Below are 25,290 nucleotides of genomic sequence, written 5' to 3'. Positions count from 1 at the left end.
CTAAACACAAAGTACATAGTACACTGTGTGTTAGAAAGTTATGTACCTTGTATTTAGAGTGCATGGACTAATTAAAAGAAAAGAAAAAATGAATGCTTTTAATCCTATTTAGAACATTGGGTTGGGGTTTACTTCAGCCTATTTTGGCTGAAATGAGTACCGGTATTACAACATAATTTTTTTTTTTTAAATGATCCTGACCAAAAAAAAAAAAAAAAACACACCATAACTTTTTCCCCCTTGTTTCACGGATGAAAAAGAAAGTTTAAGGAACCTAGAAAGATTATCTTGGCAAAACCTTTCACCTGTTCTTAATTCATAAACTCAGGAGAGAAAACAATTTCGATCAAACTTAGAAAATGTATAACCTGAATATTTTTCCTCACTTGCCTCTAAGGGCTTCCATACATGGTTAAAATCATGTCAAAGACTTCTCAGAAGTACTACCATATCTATCATAACTTTCTATTATTCACCAGCCCTTTTGACGACACTTAATTGAAATCATATTGACGACTGACCTGTCTCGGATTGATTCCATTTTCTCCTGAACTTTCCCAGAGTACAGGTTGTTACTGTCCACCAGCCGCTGTCCGCCCTGCAGAGCGCCATCAATCTTGTCCTCGTTGGCTTCCATGGTGCTCACAAAGTCCTCATGCTTCTTCAAAGCCTTTTCTGCCCCAGCCAAGGTGTCGGGCTTGTCTATGTGGGCCAAGGTGTACTCCTGCGACAAAGCAACAACAAAAAAGCAACAAAGAAAAAAAAGGACACGGCTTGAGACACACAACCAGACTACATTATCTGACAAAGATGCGGTGTGGTAACTGACCACGCTGCATTCTTCCATACCACATTCTTTTAAATACTTGTAGCATCACTAACGCGCTCATTAAAAAGCTAACCCTAACTCTTTAGAAGCTGATGACTCTTCCACTTAGGACCAGACATTTTTGAGACAGTCGTAATCTTAATTTACATGCATTACTGCAGTACAGTACCTGGTTGTTGAGGATGGCCTGTACAGCCTTGCCATCCCTCATGAACTGCTGGAAACCCAGCCCCTGATCCAGTAAGCTCTTGCGGCTATCCCACATCTTCTGCAGTTCATACCAACCACGGTCCATTCCCTTCAACCTCTGCTCCAGCTGCTGGTACTGAGGATCATCCTCCTGACCCTGGGTGACCTGGGCACCGGTGTCCCTAACACGGTGATAGTCCTCCTCGTGGTTGTTGATGTCTTCACGCACAGCGTCATGAAGGCTGAGCTGCTCCTCGGCCTCTGGCAGCGTGGCGGGCATTTCTTCTGACGCCACAGCCTTCTGGCTCTTGAAAAGCCAGGACTGGAAGTCATCCATGTCTTGGAGGAAGGTCTGCAACTTGCTGACCTCGCCCAAAGAGTCCTCTCTGTCTTTCAGGGTCTTTCTTAGCGTGTCCCAGGCCGCGTCCAGCTCCCCCCTGCGGGCAAAGATGTCATCTGCGTTCTCCGGGTGGTCCTTAGCCAGCTGGTCGGCCTCTTTCCTCAGGAAGGTAAGCTTGGTGTCAATGGCAGCCAAATCTCTCTCCATGCCAAAGAGTTTCCTCTGGATGGTCATGACGGCTGCCAGGTCATTGCCCAAGTCCTGTGTGGACTCGATCACCCGTGTCTTGTCTCTGATCCAGGCCCCTGTCTCGTCACACTCCAGCCCGTAGCTGTGCAGACTAACAGCAGAATCCACTTTCCTCTTCTTATCCTCCACCATGGCTTTGAAGGCCTCCCACCTGAAACAAAATTATTTATTGAATGTCTAAATCACTTTAATGTCATCTTAGCATATGATTCATATCCTACCAAGAGACCTCAAAATTTATTAAAGCTTTATTTCTAATAATTTCCTATAAGGCCTAAAGTTTCCTACAAAGAACCATGTTACTGATTATTGTAATACTGTAATTACAGGGAAAATAATAATAATCAGTAAGTCAGTGAGTGATCCTAAAAAAATAAATTATTTATTTACTGTAAACTTAAGTAAATGTATTAAATTAATTAACTTTGTTTTATTGTAAGTGTATACAAATTCAACACTCTCAATTTTACCTAATATTATAACTTATGTCTGCCTCAGGGCAAAGAGAAGACATAAAAAATGAATCTTTTTTGTTATTTGCAGTATTTCACACTAATTGATTAATTATAAATGATGATGCACAATTTAACAGTCAAATTTATGACACAAATAATGAATAGAAAATGTATTTAAAGCACCTCTTATTAAGTCGCGTCTGACATTCTTTGACCTCTTTGGTGCGAGGGTGTCTGCCGTCCTCAAGCTGTTTCACGGTTTTGTTGACGTCATCCACTCTCGACTGCACATTTGCCATATCTTGAGCTAGAATGCTCAACCTGAAAAAAAGGAAAGTGTTGGTTAAAATAAAAACTGTACAATGTACATGATGCATAAACACATGGATGCTATAGCTGGAAAATAAATGATGCTGCTTCAGAGAGAATCTAGAACTATCATTTCCAGATTTTTTTTATTAAATTATTATTAAATCTGGACAAAGTGTGAGTGCATAATAGCTTATTTTGGTTTACCTATTCTGTACTACTTCCAGATCCTCCAGCTTTTCAGGCACCTCTAAACCCACCAACCACGTCTCCTTCTGTCCCATCCAGAGCTCGCAGGCATCTGTTTCACTGAAGATGGTGTACAGGGCCATAGTGTCATCTAGCCTCTTCTGTCTCAGGTCAGCCAGAGACATGAGCTCCATGTACAGGTCCTTGATGTCTTTCAGACGTCTCTGGATATCAGGGGTGTTTTGTAGCTCCTCTGGCAGTGCATTGGCCTGTTTCGATAGAGCATCTATTGTGGCTCCGTTCTTGATTGCTTCATTCTTCAGGTTCTTGTGCTTTTTCAGTAGCCGCTGGGTGGTGTACTCGTCGTGGCCCACGTCATCATTGCTCATCTGCCTCTTGGCATCCAGTAGCCAGGCCTTGAGCTCATCAGCATCTCCCTGAAACTGGAAGAACCTCTGGGTGTCCTGGAGGTTCTGTTTCCGAAACGCAGCCAGCTCCTCCAGCTGCTGCCATTGCCTCCTGATGTCGTCCATAGATTCCTGAACCTTCGGGGAGCCAAAGTGCTTGGCCTGGATCATCTTTTCTCCTTCAGCCAAGACGTGTTCGAGGTTGGCGCGGCGGGCTCCGAGCTCATCCTCGAAGGCACTGTGTTTGCTCTGGAGCACCAGCACGCTCGTCAGGTCCTTGCCATAATCCAGGGAGGAGAAAAGGTGCTCCTTCTCTCTAATCCAGCTCTCCAGCTCTGCCATCTCCCATAGGAAGTTCCAGAAGCGGCGGGACTGCTCCAAGCGAGCCCTTCGCTGGGCCGCCAGGGCACAAAGCTCCTTGTAGCACAAGTCCAGGTGCTGCACCCTTTCGCGGATCACCTGGGGATCACATGGCTTGTAGCCTGGGGAAAATATAAAGGACAGTATAATCATGATATATAGTTACTAATTTCATGTTCTCTACTAACTTAATTCTTCACAGGGTATTGGAATGCTGTTGTCTCATTATGAACGCTGTGCAGCGCAGGGCTTATACTGATCATGTTTGACCGGCTTCTGTTTGATGCCAACCACTTGATTATACTGATCAAGATTATCATAGAGTTACCACATATAGACACTCATACATGCCACACCTGATTTACTAATATCAACTAATATGCAATGGGAGAAAGCCTAAGCAACCATGGGGACAACAAACTCCACACATGAAGTACCGGGTTAAAAACTTGATGTTTGTTGTACAAGAGTACAACTATGACTACTAAGCCAATGTCAAGCTTTTATAAGTTTAAATTCAGTAGCTTGTTTAAAATCAAATCAAATCAAATTCAAATTAATTGTACTTAATACTTTGAATGCAGGTGTAAATTACATTTTATTTTTAAGAAGAAGATACTTTTTATTGTCACATAGCGAAATTCATTCTCTGCACTCCCTCGGGGAGCAGTGGGCAGCCGCTGTGCAGCGCCCAGGGACCAACTTCAGGTTTTTTATCAGTGCCCGGTCAATTGCACTGACTGAAGAACTAACATGTTTTCGATGGTGGAGCCACCCGGAGGAAACCCACGCAGACACGGGGAGAACATGCAAACACCACACAGGCCGGGACGACCGTTGTTTGAACCCGAACTTACTGTGAGGCCACAGTGCTATCCACTGGACCACCATGTCTCCTGTAAGTGTTTGATTTGTAAGTCTTAACAAACACATGATCCAAATGACAAATTTATGATTTGTATGATTGGTTGACATTTTTCAGTACAGATACTAAAATTATACCCTCTCAATACCTAATTTGAGGAACACTTTAAATTAATTAACTTAGAGAAAATAAAATAGTAGGAAATATCAGATCAAAGAATATGTAAAGGTGCTCACAAAGTATAGATTCAATACCCGGCCCTGGTCAAGGTCCATGGCCTTTAATCTATTTATTTTACTCATTCCTAATAAAACCAGGGGCAAGGGGGATAATGAGCCACTGCACTTACTATCTCCATTGGCGAACTTAAGAGCAGCAGCACTGGCGCTCTGTACTCTATCTGCCTGCAGAGCGATGTCGTTCTCTAACAGAGCATGTTTCTGTAACAAGTCTTCCACTTCCAGCAAGTGTTTTCCAAAGTCAGGAGACAGAAGTCGAGCCTACAGAGAGAGTAGGCAACAATCTGATCAGTTTATTGTCTAGAAAATAATTGTTATTATTTGATGAATATTGCTTCCTGTGCTGTACCTACCTTCATGTCATCCATCCAGCTGATAATGTACAGCATCTCCTGGAAAATCCTCTGCAGGGTCAGGTTCTTATCCAGACGCCCCCTACGAGCCTTCAGCAGCTCCTGCAAGTAGTCCCACAGGCGCAGGATGTTGTCTTTTCGCACGTCAATCCGTTTGGTGTCATGGTATCGCTCAGACTCCAGCTCCTGTGAGATGTCCACCAAGGCCTGAACACGTTCCTCATACGCAGAAATGTCCGTCTCAATGGCGTCGTGCTTTTTCTTCGCTGCCTCCACCGCTGGCAGGTCATAACCAAAGTTATCCTGAGGAGAGGGAGAGTGTCTTAGGTTATAAGAAACCTCTTGGTTTATTAGATGTACAAAGTGGCCATCCAACAAAAGTTATAAATACATTCAGTGCTTCTCACCAAAATGCATCATGCGTATCCCTGAGCTCTAGCAAGTTTGCTGAATGCATGTCCTTCCTCATTAAACGTTTCCAAAACTACGTTTTAAATACATTATTTTAAATACAGCACTGTTTACATCCCTGCCTTTGCTGGTGCATTGCTGCCTTTCTTGGCACATTACCACTACCTGTAGGTCAGTGGACTAACGTGAAGCCATTGGATTGTGTATCGCGTCACCCACGCCGCACACACAAGTTAAACACAAGGAACCAATCCTAGAAAAAGAGTTACATGTAGCCACCAGAGGTCAAGAACTCCACATGGAACCTTTGAGTTAAGGATTTGCGTACTTATTCCACTCAATTTAACATCTACCTTTCTGTTAACAAACAGATAAATGTTTTTTCTAACTTTTTGTGCTAAAAACAACTTTTTTCACTGCAACCTGTTTCTGCTGTTTACTTGTCATCATCAAAGATCAGGTGTGCAAACAACCTGCTGTGTCAATTAACAAATGCAAATACTGTAAAAGATTATGTAATAGTATACATATCATTTTTTTTAAATTAGGCAGTCTAATTAAGATCTTTTTCAAGAGACACCCCAGAGCAAACATCAGACAATAACATCATTTGTAGTTTTTGTTGATGTTTTACCTGAGCCACTAGTCTCTGGTTCTCCAGGAGCCAGGTCTCCCTCATGGCAGCCTTCCTGTCGAATCTTCTCGCCATCTGTTCCAGCTTCTCCTGTCTGATCAGCTCATCTCTCAGGACACGCTCCCGCTCGTGCTCCGCCCTCTCCAGACGCTCCCAGGCCTGCACACCGATGATGAAATAGATTATGAGAGTTTGCAGTTTTTGCTAGTTGGGGGGTTCATAGCAATGTGATACTTTCCATTTCTAAGTTAGATGTTTGCTGATACAACTGAAAAAGTTAAAGGGACAGCGTTATTATATATTTATATTATTATATAATATCTTTGGGTTTTGAACTGTTGGGTGGACAAACAAGCTATTTGAAGATATTACCTTGGGATTTTTTACAAGTTGTGATGGGCTATTTTTTGTTATTTTATGATACTTTATAGACACAATGATTAATCACTTAATCAAGAAACATCAGAAGTTTAATTGGTTGATTGGTTGAAAACTTGATTCTCCTTCTCACCCTGTTGATATCCGCGACCAGGGCTCCCTCTTTAGGCATGTAGACCCTCTGGTTGTTTGCCCTCATTCGACTCTGGATGGTGAAAAGCAGCACCTCAAGGTTTCCTTTCTCCTGGAACCTGAAAGAAGACAAACACAAGTCACACAAAAAGGTACACGTATGCTGTACATTTACTGCAGTTATGGCATCCACCCCTCTACAGAGCATACTTCAAACCACTCTTTGTAATCATTTTTATGATGTTATTGCCCCAGCCCACTCTCTGAGGATAAAAGATATCCTTCTCAACGTTATCCTTGAACGTATCCAATGGCAACCTTTTTTTTTTACCTATGTGGAAGAGCTTTTTTCACCTCCACGCACACATATACAGGCCAGTTGGGATACATAGCTGTGTCTAATCTTTTGAGCATTTATTATTTATATTATAATTTAATTGCAATAATTATAATGACTATATATATTTAAATAATAATTGGTTTATTGTTTCTGTAATTGTTTTGCAACCATCTACTGTAAAGTCTAATTAATTATATTACTATTTATTTATTTTATACAGTGCATGTACATTAATTGTGCTCACTTATATGTGATTATATGTCTGATCAGCAAGGGATTCTAATACTTGTTTCCTGTTTGTTGGTCTATGGATGAAAAAATCAACCAAAGAGATTTGTTTAAAAAAAAGTTATATAGTTAATTATCTATGATGTATTTTCCAGAAGTCTAATGCAGTAGAAGTATGCATTGTGTAGAGTACGAAAATGACAGATTTATATTTAAATAAATATTTATAAATATTTAAATATGAGCTGGTTAACGTGCATTTATTTAAAAAAGTGACTTGTTTGAATGACTTAAAACTGTAAGTTTGAACTTAAATGGATTAATTAAATGGGTTGAATTTGGCTGCAAAGAAACCCAACCAAAAACAACATATCTCACAAAGCTTAACTTCATAATAACGAACAGAAAAAAGAACAGCTGTGACTGTTTGAAAGTTAGTAATCCCTCTTCTGTTTCACTGTGGTTTAATGATGTTATCTTGTGCAATATATAGAAAAGTTATTAAGGAAAAGTTTGTGGCTCTGAAAAAAATGTGTGTTAAATTACAATTTTGGTGGTGGGGGGGGGTGTTGAGGTTATTTTTTCAGTGTTTCTTTTTGTCGATTCATTGTTGTAACATTTTATGAAATTTGCTTACAAATCATTGTACAGGTGAGTCATTTCTTGTTTTTTCTCTTGAAGATTAAAAAAACAGTGGACATGGAGAGCTGATTAGAAAAGAAATATGACTATGAGTGGAATTTATGAGTGGAATATAATGTGAATGTGTCTTGGCTTAACTCACTTTGGTGGCTTCTCTACAGTGCGGTATGTGTTGAAGGCCTGAAGCTGCTGCTGCACTCCAGTCAGAGAGTTGGCAAGTTTCCGGTTGTTTAGCACGATGATGGTCTGCTCGATCCACGTCAGCAGGTCTGACGACAGCGTCTCATACTTATCGATCATCTTCTCTGTGTCAATGGCATGATCCAGAACCTGAACAAGGAGGTCAAAGACAGTGAGTGAAGCAGGCTCAACAAACTTAACACGTGTGCATCATCTTTTCATCTCACCTTTCCAACTCTCTTGCCCTCGACAGCGAGCTGCTTCATCTTCGAGAAGTAGTGGTAAAATGCCACGACATATGTGATGATGGACTTCTCATCTGGGTTCTCTGTGAACACATCTACAAAAAAAAAAGGCAGACAAGTCAGTCACGGCCAAGCCAGAGACCAGACTGGTCGATGTCTTCTTTTCCACCAGGCTTAAAGCTCATAAACATTTAGTTCTACATGAAGGCACAGCCTCCATCAGTCACTCGCCTTCTGGGTCTAACAGTTTGGTCACGCCAAGCCTCTGCTCTGCTACATTGAAAGCGTTCTGGAGGTTGTGGGTCGGGTTGGACCTCTTCAGTTTGCTATAGTCCACCAGATCTGGCCTGAGAAAGATGGAGAGAGGAAGAAAAGCAAAAGAGAAAAAAGACAATGAGACAGTGAAATAGATGAAGAAGAACGAGGAGGAGAGACACTGAACAGATGGGTTTCTTGTGTGTTTACATTTCAGAGCTGGTGAGAGTGGATTTGGCCATTCATCTCTCCTTACCGGTGTTTGTGTATGAGGGCGTTGAAGGCCATGCCGTCTTTCCAACTGGTGGTGAAGTTTGTGATGTTGACATTGGGATATCTGCAAAACAACAGCCAGGGGAGTCACTGACTGAACATGAGGGGCATAGCTGAGAGACTCCTGCTTTAAATCAGTGTCTGGGATCTGTTCTGCTTCTCAACGTGTGTAATCATGAACTGATTATATCAGTAGCTTCAGGCCAGAGCGGATGAAGTGTTTTCCCAGAAGAGTGGCACCTTGTGATTTGCTCACAAAATGTCCATCCATCCATCGTCAACCGCTTATCCTGCTATACGCTAAAGCCAGCAGACATTTAGCTTAGGTGAGCATAAAGACTGGATAAAGGGGGCTCTTGGCTCTGTCCAAGATAATAAAATCTGCACATAACCCCCCATAAATCTAAAACACATTCTTTTTACATTTTTTCTGTACAAATAATATAAAAAATGTTATTAAGTGAGATTTCATTACCTTTGGACAAGACAGGCTGGATGTTTATTACTCTTTTCAGTCTTTATGCTAAGCTAATTGTCTCCTAGCCATAACTTCATATTTAGTACATACATGAGAGTAGTATCAATCTTCTCATCTTACCCCTAAGCAAGATGTAATGTAATCCGTTATGTTAAAAATGTTTGTTTTGACTGAACATAACCGTTGCTGCATTTTTAATTCAATTAAATTCTTAATATCAAGTGTGCTATACTATTAGCACAATGGAACATTTTTAAACTTTAAACAGCATTAAACATAAAGCCGTATATAAACACAGCGTAGGACATACAGTAAAATCCAGTATTTAAAGTTTTAAGAGGTGAGTTTTGAAATGCAGCACACTAAAGACACACACACATAAAACATTTTAACCACTAAAAAATCTACAGCTGTGCACAGGCATGGATTCTCATACTAATTCCCAAAGGATATTTACAACAGCTTGGTGATGCTCAAGGTCACACATCCCACTTACCCTGCAGTTTTCATCTGACACCACAGAAGAAGAGCGTCCTTGGCTGAGCGCGTCTCCTTCTGGTCCGCCTGGCCCGTTTCCACAATAATGTCCTGGATCTGATGAAGAACAACAAGCACAGCTGGTTGATAAATAATGAAACTTAACTAATGACTGTGAGGTTTACAATCAAACAAGAAGAAATTCACAACAGAGAACAAAAACCTAGCTTATAGTAACATGTCGTTAATAGGATGTAGCAGTTGGGATCATTTTGGGAAAGTGGCACAAATACCCCTTTGAAATACAAAGCTTACAGAAATACTAGGAGGTTTTCACTGATGCTCAAACTAAACTAATCTCCAGTGATATATCATCAAGGTTATTAGCCAACTTGATTCTCACAAATTTAAACCGAGGGTCCAATTGATAGAGGGAGGGGTGGTAATTATTGAAGTTCTTATTTTCCCACACAGTGGGCCAGTAATTAGAGCAGTGATGTGATCTGAGAGACAGGCCCAGAGAGAGGGCTAAATTTAGCCAGCTTTGGTTCTCCTTGGTTTATGCAGACTGAAAAGATGCAGACAGTACCAAGTCAACTCTGTTCTTTTATTTTCTCTACTCTTTTTTCTTTTTTTTGACAAGGCTGAATAACACAGGAGGCCATATTGTTTGAACTAACTTGTCTAAAAATAACAGTGCTGCTGTCAAATTAAAAATAAATACAGTATATGCCCCCTCCAAAGAGATAAAAGAGTCAAACAGACATGTTCTGATGTTCTGGATGTGCTTTTAACAGCAGATCATAATGGCTGGAACCTGAAGGCTTCTTTTCGAGGAAAAAGAATAAGTCAAAAACATCCCAAAGCTGCCAGTTGAAACTGTTTCTGTGCTGCATGCATATTACCCAAATGAGACAATGAGAATCAATTAAAAATCAGAGAAATGTCTATCAAACATAGCAGGTTGTATACATTGTCTGCATTTAAATGAAATTTGTTATAATGTACTCTGATTTAATTTTTTTAATAGTATAATAGGGCTACACTTGTGGCCAACTCATCATGTTATTTAAAGATTGTGATGCGCATGTCAGAACTGCATTAGTGACATTTTCAGATATAAGAGGATCTTGAGTGCCAAGGTGTAAGCTTACCTGGAAGCGAAGGATGATGGTCCAGATGAGGCCGAGGATGAGGCGATGGTTGCCGTCGACAATGTCATGGGATCCCATGTTCTCCAGGTGGACCCTCTGCTCTTTGAGGAACTGCAAAGCCTTGTCCACATTCTCCAAACAGTGGATGCGCATTCGGCCCTTAGTGGGTTTTGGCTAAAGACAGAAAGAAAGGAAGGCAGAGTAGAGGCAAGGTAATATTATAAAGGCAAGAGTGACCACAAGAGAGAGAGGGGTAATAACTTTTTTACTCCTTTTAAATTCTGTGTAAGGTTTGACAAGGGAGCTTCTTACCAGCCGTTCGCCGGACAGCACCTCCAGCAGTTTAATGAGCATGCGTCCGTCCCGCAGGTCCAGGTAGAGGTCGGAGATGCGACAGCCGACCCGGGAAAGGATAGAGTTGACCCATTTAGTGAAGGTCTTCTTCTGAACCGCCTCACGTTCATCTGATGGGAGCACAGAGGTAAGAAAGAACATGAGCTTTCTGAATAAGGAAATAATTTCACATCTACAGAACAGAACCACTGGACCTGGAGGGGGTTACCTGTCCTGCTCAAGGGTGCTTCAGATCAATAGAGGATCCTGATCAGAATCAGAATCTGGTTTATTGCCATGTAGGTTCTCTCTTTTCACAAAGAATTTGATGTTGTATTTTGGTGCATAATAATAAACATATTAATAGAAAAAAACTAGCGACAATGCAAAAGTCAAGAATCATAAATATAAAATAGAAATGTCCAATAAAAATATATATGTTTTTAAAAAGAAAACAGATGTGCTATGTTTTAAATGAAGAGGATGGAACATACAAAATATTGACCAAGGAGTGTGCAAATGACAGACTGATGTGAGTAGAGGAAATCCACTCTAGAAACAGAGCAATCTTACTGGTTAAATTAATCCTCGGTGCAGAGTTAAGCTCTCTTGCCACTTAAGTGAGAATGGGCCCCTGGGAACAGACATGTAAAAGGCCCCAAGCCCCTCCTACATAAGGCTGATATAACCAGCATCTTTGAGGTGCTGCTGCTTGTTCAAAAACTGCAGCTTAACCTAAATATGTAGATCACGCTGGAGATGATGGGAGGCTGTCAGACTCCTGTCCAAAGCTTCCTGCCATGGCAGGTCCACACTGACTCTGCACAAATTATCTTAAATACTACGGTACATTATATAATATTATAGGAAACGTGTTTTCTTAATCTGCTGTTCTGATCTAAACTGCTTTGCAATTTTACCGTATGCTGTGCAGCGGAAAAATAAACAAAAACAAATCTTGGATTGGATTTGGTTGGCAGATACTATTGATAATATTACAATAATCTGATCAGGAGCAGGTGCAAAAAAATGTGATTAGGACATAGTTTTAACTGAGTTTGAACTGAACAAGAATTGTGAACAGTCACTTCAGACAGGGGCTCTGGTCTATATGGCCCACGTGACCCCTTGGGATCTTGGGTCCTAAGCCTGTGCCTGGAAGGCCGATTCAGTAATCCATCCATGTCCATAACTAAAACTTCAGTTAGTCAATTAAAATAGTCAACCGAGTCACAGTGCTGCCGTGCTGACAAAGACAGCCTCACTGTGACACACTGTGGTGTCAAATGGGGATACATTATTAGGCCACTTTAAAAGATCTGGGCCAGTCACATTACTATACATTTGTACAGTGCATCTCTTTTATTGGAACTAGAGCAGTATGTCAATCAATGAATTGACTCTAGTGGCACCTTTCCCCGATAAAGAGCTGACATTTCTCATTTTTTTATCTTTATGCTCCATTATTGGATCAGGGGGAGTCATCATTGGTCGCTCCTGCTTTGGCTATTAAACAACTGACATGCTAGGACACTGCCCGAGGAAAAAGCTTCACTGTAACTATCTAGGCCTCTACACCCTCCTAGCAAAGCAGATGGAGAAGTGGTTCTGCATATAACCATCAATAACATCACATGCATGAAAAGTAAACACAAACAAGCACTCTGCATATTTAAGTGTAGGTGTACAGTATTTATGCTTAAAATGCCTCGACTGCAAATTTTGCCTGAAAAGTCAGGAGTGACAGGGCAGAGAGTTGCAGAGTAGGTATTTGGGAGGAAAAATGCTGCCCACATGGTGACACATCTTGCCGGTCTCACACCTAAAAATCATATCTCAGTGCAACGGCAGATGTGCCTCCTACTCAGCAGCAAAAATAAAACTGATGGGACCATATGTCAGCATGACCCAATGTTCTATACTCTGTGTGTATTTTGTTTGTGGACACACTTAATGGGAACGGGGGAGGTGTGAGTGGGTGTGTGCTTGTGACTGGGGGTTGTATCTGGATTTAGCAAGCATATAAAATGCCCCAAATCTACCTGTATCAGTTAAACACACTGTATATGTTGCATATACAGTACATGAACTGAGCAGGACATTTTACCATTAAATCAACTTGTTGTTGTTTTGTTTTTTTGTGAACAAGAAGCAGCACTGTTTCTTAATGATCTTAGTTATCTGTCTACATATGCGCCAAAAGCTAAAGCAGCCCAGTCGATTTATTGATCTGACTCTAGAAATGAGGTCCAGAGACAACAACAGGGGAAAACAAAACCTTCACAGCAAAGTGTTATCTTAGGCTCAGACGAAAGCTCATCAGCACATACGATCTTTTAAGATATTTTTGAGAGCTTCATTCCTACATATTAAACATAGAATTTGGAATCATTACAATTGATTAGCAAATATGTTTTTATTTGCAGATGTTTCAAATCAGTCACAGTGTTACCATATTAACAATAATATTAACAATAAGATAATTTATTGAACTCAATGTTATTAGAGAACAAAATTTTTTTTACCTGCAGTTCATGTGTTAAATGAAAATGTGAGTAATTTTGTTTAATTACTCAAATCTTACACCCCACAAAACTGTCTTACACATCTCATGACTTCCATAGTAACTAATATTAGGCTTTTTTTCATTCAAGCAATTATTCTGTGGGGCATGTTGTTTTTTTCTTATACTGGATATTAGAGCTGAAACAATTATTTGATTAATTATTATTTATTTATTTATTTTGTCTGCGATGGACTGGCGACCTGTCCAGGGTGTACCCTGCCTTTCGCCCAATGTCAGCTGGGATAGGCTCCAGCCCCCCGCGACCCTGTACACAGGATAAGCGGTTGACGATGGATGGATGGATATTTATTTTGTTTTCTTAGTCCTCTTGGACTTATTGGACTATTGAGCTGAAAAAACAGCACATTTAGATATTACTTTGAGGTCTGGACTCTAACAATTAAAATATTCTAATAAAATAATCTAAATATGTAGTTTTTGATTGAAGCTTTTAGTCCAGGTGAGGTCATTTAGAATGATCTGGAGCAAAGGTGACAGAAGGACACTGTAAGTTGACTACAGCTACTTTGATTGCGCCCTCACACACACACACACACACACACACACACACACACACAGCTCCTTAAAGTTTATCAGGTCAGCCACTGGAGACATTTTGCCCTCAGTTGTCCCAACTTACAATACATAACTTCCCCTTGTTCTGCCTGCTACGGTTTGCCCTGTTTATTCCTGAACCAAGATATGACTGCAAACTATGGAGTGCAAGGACTGCATCCTTAATGCCTCGTGCGATAAATGATTCAGACAACAAGGCTGTGGAGGAACAGCTTGAGAGGAGGAGCAGAGGAAGAGGGAGGAAATCAAGGAAAGAGTGATAGAGAGAAGAAGTTAAAGAAGGGTTAAAGGTTAAAAAGAAGACAATAAAACAAAGTGAGATAAAGGAGGAGATAGAGAGCCTGGAGCAACGGTAAACCAGGGGAGAGGAGGAAGAGAGAAAGAGGGCTAGCGATGGAGGGCAAGACGGATCAGACAGAGTAATTTAGAGTGACTAAAAAAAGGGCATTCAGGTTTAATCTACAGAGACCCAGCTAGGAAAATAGAACAAGATACATTACTTACAGTACCTACCCTACTGCTAAAGTTGACCCAGTAAGCACAAAAAAAAGTTCCAACTTAATTTTTAGCATCATCATAGAGAAGAAATCAGAGGTAAGTGTATGTAAAACACATGGTGCAGAGTACAGTAAATAAATCATGCTTCATTCTACTCCCTTCAGCAGAACAACAGAACACGCCGCTTCGCTGCGTCGACACGGATAATGAAGCATGAAAAAGTAATGGCAATTAAGACATGCAAATAACTCAAAGCTCCAATAGGACAAACTGTCACATCATAATCTGTCAGAAAATAGGGACAGAAAAACGTCAAGAAGACAGATCCTATGTGCAATAAAAACATGTGACAAATGCTTTCTGAACTATTTGGGGTGCTGCCTTCAAAAGATTTTACAGTGTAGGCAGTAAGAGGACAATTAAAGTACATCCCAAAACATGCACACGTTTCTCCCGTATCATCTCACATCCAGAGACCTTCAGAGGAGACAGAGTGCACATTGATGAGAGGGGGAGGAGGAGTGGGAGGGAGGATTGTTTCTTGCATGCATCACGCTGAGCTGTCTCCAGATGAGTAGCTCAACAAGCTCGATATGACAACAAGCCTCTGTACGCTCGCTACTAAATGCCTTCAGCATTACTCTGAAAACTAAGTTCTGTTTTACCCCAAAATTCCAGTGGAGGTTTTGTGAAGCTGAGCAGAAAATCAATTTTATATAGTAGTATTAGTGACATAAGATTCAGTATCATCTTGAGTATGGTAGATGTGTTTTCCAGGTCTTTTAGCTATGTTAGGGGTAGGTCAGAGCTTATTTAAGTTGAGTCAACTATTATCATCACATTACAAATCACCTGTGTTTCCCAAACCAGTGACTCCCATAATATATTTATATATTGATATCGAGGTAATTGTTTAAACGTATCACTATTTTGATTTGCTAATTCCAACCTAATTATGTGTTTGTAAACTGTTTCCCAATTGAAAATATAGAATATATATATATAAGAATTACATATTTTAATCCACCTTTAAAGCATGAAGATGTAACTTTGGCTGGAAAGTGGCCACAGGCAGCAAATCCAGAATAATTTCCTTTCATTTTAAAGTTTCTCTTGAGTCAGTTTCTTTAAAGATATCAATATAAAGTAACCTGACTGATAACAAGTCGAATGGCACCACAAGCAGGAATCGGCACTCACATTTTAAGTGTTCTTAGCATGTTAAAATGTGGCAGAATAGTACAGCAAAAGAAGGGTATCACTCATTGATCAAGTCAGAAAAAAACTGAGTCAGTAATGTCAGTTAGACAGTAATACTTATCTAAAGTTTAATACTGATCATACCAGACTAAGTAACATAAGAAAATGTATGTGAAAGCTATAATTTTTTTATTAACCTACTGTACGCTTTCCACTTCAGTCATTGCAGAACTGTAACTGACAGGGAGGCTTGCCTTTTTTTAAACAGACGTGAGACTTGCACATTTAGGTACAGTTCATAAACAGGAAAGTAGCTGTGATAGTTACGATACATACAATGGGCTTTAAGTGTACAGTGCTGCAACAGAAGCTGCCACTGTCATACTGTCATTTTTACATAAATTAAATATTTTGAAGCAGGTGCAGTAGTTATATAGAGAAACATGTACTGTTCTGACACAGTTTTTCCACACTGACGGGACTGCAGCAGCGTCTTGTCACTGCTGTGCTGCGTTCCTTCTCCTACTTCCCGGCTTCTTCATCCTGCATATCAGTACAAGCCTTACTAAACATTCCTCTGTTTCACATGCTTTTACTCTGTAATATCCCATCCACTCTTTGACTCCAGTGAAAGCCCCATGACTTATTCATGCTGATGGATTTTCCCTGTATACAGTCTGATCCGTCTTTTCCCACAGTCAGCTCTTACTGGATGTGGCCCAGTGGTCCCACAGCACCCTGCTACATGCCTGAGTCATGGCACTGACAGTGCTACCTGTCCTGCAGCTGTGCAGGAGATACCACATCTTTTTAAACTGCCCAAGAGTTTAGATGAAATGCCTCCTCTGCTGGCTTTGTTTACACGCTTCCTCAAGACATGTTTTCAGTCTAAGATGAATTGTCTGAGCTTTTGCTAAATGGACTCACATTCTGCAACTTCTAAACATCAGATTAGTGCACATTAGAGGCTGTCAAGGTTTCTTGATGTTGTAAAGAGCAACACATACCAGTATTTTGACACAAGGATTAAAGGGGAACTCTGTGAAGGTCTGTTTACAGGTGTTGGAGTACTACTGCAAATGCGAAAAAAGTTGTATAAAGCCTTTTGTGGATCTAAAGGGAGCTCTGCGAAATCTGATAAAATGCCTTAAGTGACATCAATGGAGTCCTTGTTTGGGACTGAAGAGTACAAGTTTGAAAATTCAAACCATGTGGGGGTGTGGAGGTCACCAGAACTTAGTAGCCCGCTCCTCATCTCTGCATAAGGCTTGTGGCTCAAGGCTATATTAGCCGCTACTAGTATAGCACACCTGAATCTCTGACCAGACTGTTGGCGGTCGAGTTGAATTGTGGGTGATGTAGGTGCCAGGTTTTGACAAGGAAGAATAATGCATCGAATAATATATCGGATATTTGATTAGATTTTTTTTAACTGTCCAGTGTCCACCATGTGTCCGAGAACTTGACAAAGGCTTACAGAGCATATTTTCACAATAATCTGAAGGTCAAACTCAGGGGCGAGGCCGTAGTATTAAATAGCAAACAGGAGAAGGTAAGGTACACAAATCTTGAAGGGAAAGGTGTGCAGAGCTGAGTAAAACTCAAAGGATTGAGGTCAACATCTTATAATCAACAACAAGAAAAGATGGAACAAACAGCAGCAGAAACCATGTGTCAAATTCCAAGAAAGACATAAGAAAATGGATGAATGGTTTAAATCAATAACATAGCAAAAAGCAGACTGTTTCCTCCCCTTTCTCTGTTTATCACTTATGTTTTTCTGTTGTTGTTGTTCTGTCCAACTCGATTCTACTGCAGTATTGACCAGATCGCCCTAATAACGGGTAAATAAAAAAGTGAATACATTTTCATGAAATGCAATTGGCTGATCAATACACTTGGCTTTGAACAACCTCTCTTCAAAAGTTTGCTACTTCACGTATCAGTTGCCTCTGCGGTCTTCAGATTCTGTCGATACTTGAAATCCAGCAGAGGCAGAAAAAAAGCATGTTTCCCTCTCTGTTACTCCATTTTCTTCCTCTCACTAATGCACTCCTGTCATCAGGGAGTTGGATAGCACAGCGCAAGCTAACAAAAATCCACAGTGACGGCAAACCTCTCTCTTAAAACCTTAATAACACAGGCAGGGAAAAGTTAAACTGTCAGAGAAAATTATTATTTTTTAACACTGCCAACGCAAAAAAAAAAGGAGGTTAGGATCAAAACACACGGATGCTTTGTTGTTTGAAACAGTTTGTGATGGGTAAGGGCCATATGGAGAATAGGTAACAAGCTCAAATGATGAATATGTTTGTTATTTCAAAGAAAATGATGATATAACACTAGCTAGCAATGAATGGCTTTGGAGGGAAAAACATCACAACCGTTTTAGGAGTTTGCCTATGAATTATTCAAAGCCAAGTCAGTGAACAATTGGGGCAGAGCCACAGCTTCCTGAAAATAAATAAATTACTACCCTATACATTTAGTAAAAAGGGTCACCGTTATGGAAGCCCAGACTTTTTATGCTGTCACCTTTTTACAGTTCTTGCAACAAGATGACAAACTAACCTTACACTTGCTCACATCACAGCCCAACCTCCCTGCAATCCCATCCAAACAGCAAACACAAGTTGGGCAAGGGAGGGGCATGATTGGAAAAGTGTTATCTCGCTCATCTGTTTGGCAGGAGAGGAAGGACAAACTCTCTCTCAAAGACACACAGGTGCACAAACACACACGGCTCTGCCATCAAGACCCTGTACCTTGCAACTGCCTGAAGCGTCCATCCAGGATAGAGTTGAAACAGATGTTGGAGGTGCTGTAACTCAGCCAGCGCGCCCGCTTCATACTTTTAGCTGAAGAGGAAGAGGAGGAGGAGGAGAGGAGGGCGGGGGGAGGGTGAGGGTGAGGGTGAGAGGGTCGCTGACGTCTAGGGGTGCAGGAGGAGGACGAGGAAGAGGAAGAAGAGAAGGGGGAGAGTCCCACGGGTGCCACAGCAAGCGGGACATGCAGAAGAGTGCCATTCCTCTCCAGGTGGTGTTCAGGCTCCTGCTGCTTCCCGCAGCTGCTGCTTCCCCTCGCTGTCTTCCTGCCCTCAGATCTTTGGGTCCGGTGAACCGCCGGGGTGCTCTTGCTCCGGCTGCTGCTCATGCTGACCCGAAGAGGGGCCTCTTTCTCTGCCGGGGCATAGGGCCTGCTGGCAGCCTCCTTGGTCCCTCCACTGCTGCTGAGGATGGCTGTGGTCTCCCTGCTGCTGGCCTTCAGGCTGATCTTGACCTCTCTAAGCCGGGGCTGGCTTATAGGGGCAGCGCGCAGCAGGCACGGGCTGCTCATCTTGACCCCCAAACGACAACAACACACAGCCTGGAGCCGGCAGAGGAGCTTGGCACTCCACGTCTGTCCTCTTCTCTGTCTCTTGGCTCTCTGTCCTCCTTTCCAGATCTCTCTTGTGCTCACTCCTGCTCCTTCACTCCCTCCCTCCCTCCCTCCTTCTTCTTCTTTCTTTCTCACTCTCTCCCCACTGCTGCTGTGATGATGCTATGCCTCCACTCTCAGGCGACACAAGGGCTCAGGCAGCCTTCAGTTCAGTTCAGAGCGGATTCTCTAGCCCCATCCATGCATACAATATGTTTCAATACGTCCACGTGCTCACACAACTCCGTCCCTCTACCCAGCACTCCCACACACTCATGAAGGTGAAATGTATCCCTGGCACAGTTGTGATTTCCTGTGCCAATAATACAACATAAAACTGTCTTTCTGAAAGGAATGTCTTTCTTTAGGTTTATGTAAGGAGCCATGTAAATGGCTGGATATTCAATACGTTATACATGTGCTTTGAAGGCATGCTGGGTGCATATTTCTATTCTATTCTTTCATAGTTCACAAGCTGTAAATAAGCAGCAGGCATCATTCAGAGCCTGTCTCAACTCCTGTCTCTCTCTTCACTTTCTTCCCACTTTGTACCCCCCCGCCCCTCCCCGACAGGAAACACTGATTGCATTACAGAAACATCAGTGCAGCACCACTCTAGCACAATATCACCAACACCCACACAGAAGCCTTCATCACTTAAAGAGACAGCAAGAAAACTGGTTACAGCACTGCCCGATAAACTGTCTTGACATGACTTTAAATATTTTGGCCACCCAGATGTCGGGGTGGATATCGAACCTCTGTATTTTTGGTACAGACCGAAAGCTGTGCGTAGCATCGTGTGACTGTTTAAAGCAAATGGTCATGAAGTCAGTACTGCTCATAGTGGGGAACTACCTCCCCTAACAAACAAATACAAAAACATTAGATCTTAGTAAAGGCAACAATACTTAAAGCTTAGTACATAAGGAGAAAATTGCAATGATGGAGTTATAATAGCTGCCATGTACACCTGTTTGATTTGGGCGATATGATGGTACATACCATGCAATAGTAGAAATATGTCCAGCAGTAGAGATTTGGCAATATTGTTTCCATCGAGGAAGCTTAGCGTCTCTGCTATATATTCAGGGGCAGGCTAGCACATCATCATCTCCCATGAATCTAGCTGCAAAGTAACATGATATGGGCAGCAGGACTGGTCACGTGATGTGAGAGTGACAGATGGTGGCGGTATGCACCTCCAAGCCAGTTTTCCATCCACCGTAGAAAAAGCGAGTTCCAATAAAACAAGGAGAGTGAAATTGTTGTTTTTTTTGTTTGTATGGAAGTTCCAAATAAAAGCGGAAATTAATCACATGTGATACGGTTATTTTGAACTCCACGTGAATTTACAGAAAGTTTAATTTACTGAAAAATGACTGTGTCGTGATATAAACTATTACCACAATATAAAATTACATATACCGTGATAGAAGATTTTGGCCATATGACCTGCCCACCCCTAACACCTGTAAGATGACTGGATGTCACTACTCAGCTGGTAGCCAAGCAACTGATGAATTGTGAAGCATGAAGAAAGCAGCTAATGCAAGCACTATCATTGCTCTATGCCTGAACTAGCACAATGCTGCATATAAAGCCTTTCATTACTGCTAGATTTCACAAGGGATTCACAGGAAACAGTGCATGCACCTGAACATGATGTGGAAGACTAAAGCTAGTGCACGTCTGCATATCACGTATGTGGAAGAAAACATTTCATAATCAGTAATCTACACTTTGTTTGGGTATGCTGTAAGCAAATACTAGAGTGTCTCTTCCCCTCTTGCATGTCTGACAGAGTAGCCACTTTAGGTATATATGCTGCCCAGAGTAATCAATGTACTCTGGGACATACTTGCAGTTACCACTAATGACCACAGGAATCACCAAATCAATCATGACTGAAATAAATTAAAGGATAAAGCTGGCGATGTTCTATATTTTTGTTGTGGTCCACAAATATTTTGAAAATACCAAACCAACAATGTGTTAGTCCCCAACCCTGACTGTGGCTCTCTAACCCTAATCCAAGGCCAAATGGTTCAAACTAAAAACAGCTCACAAATTATATAATTTCATTTTTTAAAGGCTGAGTAATTTGCTAAAACAGCTTGGCACTGTAGTTTTTAGCAAACGTTACTAGTCTGGGAGTAAATGGTGTTTTTGGGGGGGACTATTTTAAGCTGTGGATTAATACACATTTGTTGCTCTAGTGAGTTTTTACGGGAGCAGGGCGGTGCTTCTGGGATAGACTCAAAATCAACTACATTGCCCATATTCATGGTGATAAATGAACATGTCACCCAGTGCAACAGTGTGGCTCACTGATGTGTTTTTAATCATTTTAAAACAACAATGGAGCTCAAGGCACAGAGGAATGAGATCCGGTATATCAGTTTTTGCCTACATAGACCATACTTGTTGGTGATCAGTTCGTTGTTGGTTTTGGTCTTTTCAGGTGATTTGTTAATAGGAATAATATAGAATATCACCAGACATATCCCATAAGGATTGTCAAAAGTTGGCAAAATGTTTCTTTTTTATATATAGGCAACATTCTTGTATAGCTGCTTGTGTTTAGACATTTAACATCCGCAAACTTCAGCTTCTTTTGCTAAATTAGAAAAGGTATCATATCCGCCCTAGAAATAAAAAGATTTCAAACAAAACCTTGTACCTGACCTCTCGTGTGTGCGGCTTTACACAAATGAGCATAGTGTGATCCTCTACTCCCCTTTTGTGTTACGCTGCTTTCCACCACAGAAACACTGCTATTTTAAAACCCCAAACAGCCGACCCACAGGTGGGTCACAGCTTACAAGCTTAGCCAGAAATGCCAGAGATCTGTGCTATGGGAGGCAGACAGGCAGGGCAGCTGTCCAGATCGGTCAGACGGTGGCCATTCTGGGAATGTGCAAGTGATCCCAGATACTCGCAAAGGGTGCGGAGCGGTGTCCGGGCTCAGCTGCTGGGAGTTGTGTGACACCACAAGAAACACACAACAACACCTGCAGAGCTCTAGCTGAGAGCTTTGGAGTAAAATCAAGGATCACCTGGAGTCTGATTCGTTAAATCTTTTTACTAAATCTAGTTGAAGGTCAGTGGCACATTCAAGCCCATTCAAACCTGCCAAAGTTAAACAGACACTCATTATAGCTCGTCTTTTCTGCCCTTCCCACACTCTTAAAGACACACTGTCATCTCAAAAATCTGTCACGTAAATGCCTCAGAAAGGACACAGCATGTTTACTATGCATGCACTCACCTGCGAGGGCCTTGATGCGCGAGCGCTCAAACAGCCTGGCAGAGCTGTTGTCATTGTCTAGTTCCTCGTCACAGAGGTCGAAGCGGGTGTTGATGTGGCTGTACTGCTGTGTGATCTCCGCATTGTCAAAGTCTGTGGTGGAAGTCATTGCGGTAGCCAGGGTGACAAGTGGGCGAGGGGACGGCAGTCGGCGTCCTCAGGTGGTCTGGGTGTGTAGGGAGATGAGTGGAGGGGACAAAATGACAGGATGGACCTCAAATACTGGAGGTAGTCTGAAACAGAGGGGAAAGACAGAGGGGGGCAATGATTGATTATCATGATTAACTGGGGTTCAGCACGTACAATACTGAAGCCGAGACTACTACTAATAAAAAAATAACTCAGAAATTGATAGAAATCAGTTCATAATAGCAGAGGACAACAAGGTTTCAAGTTCCTCTCCACTCTAAAATGTGTTTTGCTTATTGTTATGCCACTGGGTGTTTGAGATTCATTGTGCAGAATGATGTATGTGCAGAGTTTAACACTAAAATGCTGTTTGTAAACACTGTTGTAAATTCATCTGTTAGAGGTGGAAAGTTGCACTGTGCTCTCCTTAAATCTCATTTTAAGATGTCTATAGATGATTTTGTGGCATGCAACTTACACAAGTGTGATGTGGAAACTTCAAACCTCCAGCGCACATACACTGAGAATAGTATGTATGTATGTATGTATTGTAATTTTAAGAAGTTTTAACAAGGTGATTTAAGTTTTTTGTGGAAAGACCAAATCACACAAAATATATTTGTGTTTCTTAAAACTTGTCTGGTGAGGGTCTTATAAGTATAAAATTATAAATATATAGAATATGTACTGTAGATGTGATGGAGTAGACATATGTAAGCTGTATAATACTGCTCAGGGATTCTCTATTCCAAAGGATACTGTAGTGTAGGTCTACAATGATTAGTTGATAAATCAATTAGGCGATAGACAAAAAAAGAATCAACTATGTTGACATTCAATTATTATTTCAATTCAATTCATGTTGTTTTTTTTTTTAAATCCCAGAAATTTGATAACTTACTTATAGCTAAACAATTGTGAGGACATACTGCTTTTCCTTGTTCTATATTACATCAAATTTCAGTTTTGGACCGTTGGTGACATTAATACAGCCTTAAGGACACTATAACGGACATTTTTCCCCTTTTTTTCTGATGTTTTATAGACCAATAAAATAATGCAAAATTGGAAAATGATGCAGACTTGTGACTCTCCAAGCAGCTCTGTCTTACTACAGTTTGACTTGTATTTTAAGTTAAGTTAAGTTTTAATTTAACAATCCTTTTGAGGAGGGGAGATATCTACACCTGGCAGGAGAATGTCATTTTGGCAATTTTTAAGAAATCTATGAGATCTCAGATGTGGTATAGATATATTTTCCCACAGATATCTCATCTATCATAGCTTTGGCCCCTCAAGCTCCTGTGCCCCTCATAAGCTCCATTTTGTGCTTGTCACTTTGCTCAACTGTCACCCTGTAGTGTGGCTGTGTATTCTTTGTGTGGAATGGCGGGTTGAAGGGTAACTGCTCAGATAGCTCTATCTGAGTGCAGCATAGCTCTCTTATCATGCTTCACAGGGGGAGGGCAACCCCTCTGTACTGCAGAACATGACGAAGCCACCTTCTTTTGAATGATGCCGCTCACGTAGTATGGACTGCGAGTGTGTGGGTGTGTCTGTGCGTTGTTGTGGCTGGGTATTTGTGAGAATAAGCACAAGCAGAAGCGGAAAATCCAACTTGTGTTGATACAGTAGTACACAAAGAATAGAGAAAAAGGAACATCACAGTGTCCTCATCTGGCACCGATTAATAGTGCATACAACAATTGCTGAAAACCACACTGAATACTGAGATTTAAGTTATATCATTAGTACTAAAATTAGATATAAAGCAAATAATCTGCATTTATTCTATGTTTGTGATTATACAGTGGTGGGAAGTACATTTATTAAATTACTGTGCTTTTTTACTTAATTTTATGCTAGGTTATACTTCTACCCTACAACACTTCAGAGGGGAAAAAATTAACATCCACAGTCACTTTGCAGATTCAGATTTGAACTTTTACTAAAACCTATGATGAGCATACAATAAGATGGATTGTTAGACAGTAAATTAAAACATCCAACAGTATATAAAATATCTATAATTAGCTCCACTGTAAGCAGGGGCATTAAAATTCTGCTTATATGTTAATGCATCAGTAATAATAATCCAATGGTATCATAAAATATATATATTAATATAACATGGACAGAGGCCATTTTTCCTGCATAATGAGTACTTTTATCCTTTGTTAATTTTGTTGATAGTACTTTTACTTATAGTAGAGTCATTTATCATTGTGGTATTGTTACTTTTACTTAAGTCTGAATACTCCTTACACCACTGTGATTTTACGCAACTAACTTAAAAAAATTAAATTAAATTATAGATGTCTTAGGCTAAATTTAGTTAACATTCATGCAGCAGTTTAATGGTGTAGCTGAATGAGGCGAAGCTAATCTTTATATTTAAGTTGCCGTTGGGGAGATCTGTAACAATGCATCAGATTTTATAGGATAATCACATGTTTTTCATGTAAAATCTTAATCTGCAAAGTGGCTATAAAAATAGCTATATCTGTCAAATTATTGTAGCGAAGTAAAAAGATCAGTAATTGCCTCTGAAATGTAGTGGAATAGAGGTATAAAGCAGCATAAAATCAAAACACACCTCAAAATTGTATGTAAGGACAGTCTTTAAGTAAATATACTTAGTTATTTTACA

General features: G+C 40.8%; 1 protein-coding gene across 4 annotated transcripts in view; it reads right to left on the bottom strand.

The window, feature by feature from the left end:
- sptb (spectrin, beta, erythrocytic) overlaps positions 1 to 25,290 on the bottom strand; it is a 47,687-nt gene that overhangs the window by 18,383 nt on the left and 4,014 nt on the right. For 3 of the 4 annotated variants that reach the window (XM_038729866.1, XM_038729865.1, XM_038729864.1), the window contains 16 exons: positions 22,473 to 22,744; positions 10,924 to 11,075; positions 10,612 to 10,785; positions 9,477 to 9,574; positions 8,486 to 8,566; positions 8,206 to 8,321; positions 7,957 to 8,069; positions 7,692 to 7,879; positions 6,341 to 6,458; positions 5,830 to 5,988; positions 4,785 to 5,087; positions 4,542 to 4,692; positions 2,579 to 3,449; positions 2,246 to 2,383; positions 999 to 1,758; positions 522 to 724 (listed from right to left, as the gene is read on the bottom strand). In XM_038729866.1, coding sequence (XP_038585794.1) covers positions 522 to 724; positions 999 to 1,758; positions 2,246 to 2,383; positions 2,579 to 3,449; positions 4,542 to 4,692; positions 4,785 to 5,087; positions 5,830 to 5,988; positions 6,341 to 6,458; positions 7,692 to 7,879; positions 7,957 to 8,069; positions 8,206 to 8,321; positions 8,486 to 8,566; positions 9,477 to 9,574; positions 10,612 to 10,785; positions 10,924 to 11,075; positions 22,473 to 22,620 — 3,773 coding nt within the window. In that variant the 5' untranslated portion in view covers positions 22,621 to 22,744. Of the gene's footprint in view, positions 1 to 521; positions 725 to 998; positions 1,759 to 2,245; positions 2,384 to 2,578; positions 3,450 to 4,541; positions 4,693 to 4,784; positions 5,088 to 5,829; positions 5,989 to 6,340; positions 6,459 to 7,691; positions 7,880 to 7,956; positions 8,070 to 8,205; positions 8,322 to 8,485; positions 8,567 to 9,476; positions 9,575 to 10,611; positions 10,786 to 10,923; positions 11,076 to 18,549; positions 19,121 to 22,472; positions 22,745 to 25,290 lie in introns of those variants that run through there. The other variant, XM_038729862.1, reaches the window with a different exon arrangement.

The sequence above is a fragment of the Micropterus salmoides genome, unplaced genomic scaffold (assembly GCF_014851395.1).
Source record: "Micropterus salmoides isolate LMB-PRFRI ecotype aquatic unplaced genomic scaffold, ASM1485139v1 Ms_hic_scaffold_19, whole genome shotgun sequence".
In the NCBI taxonomy this organism is placed as follows: domain Eukaryota; kingdom Metazoa; phylum Chordata; class Actinopteri; order Centrarchiformes; family Centrarchidae; genus Micropterus; species Micropterus salmoides.
Note: the sequence above shows the minus strand (reverse complement) of the source record. Positions and strands in the feature narration are given on the sequence as shown.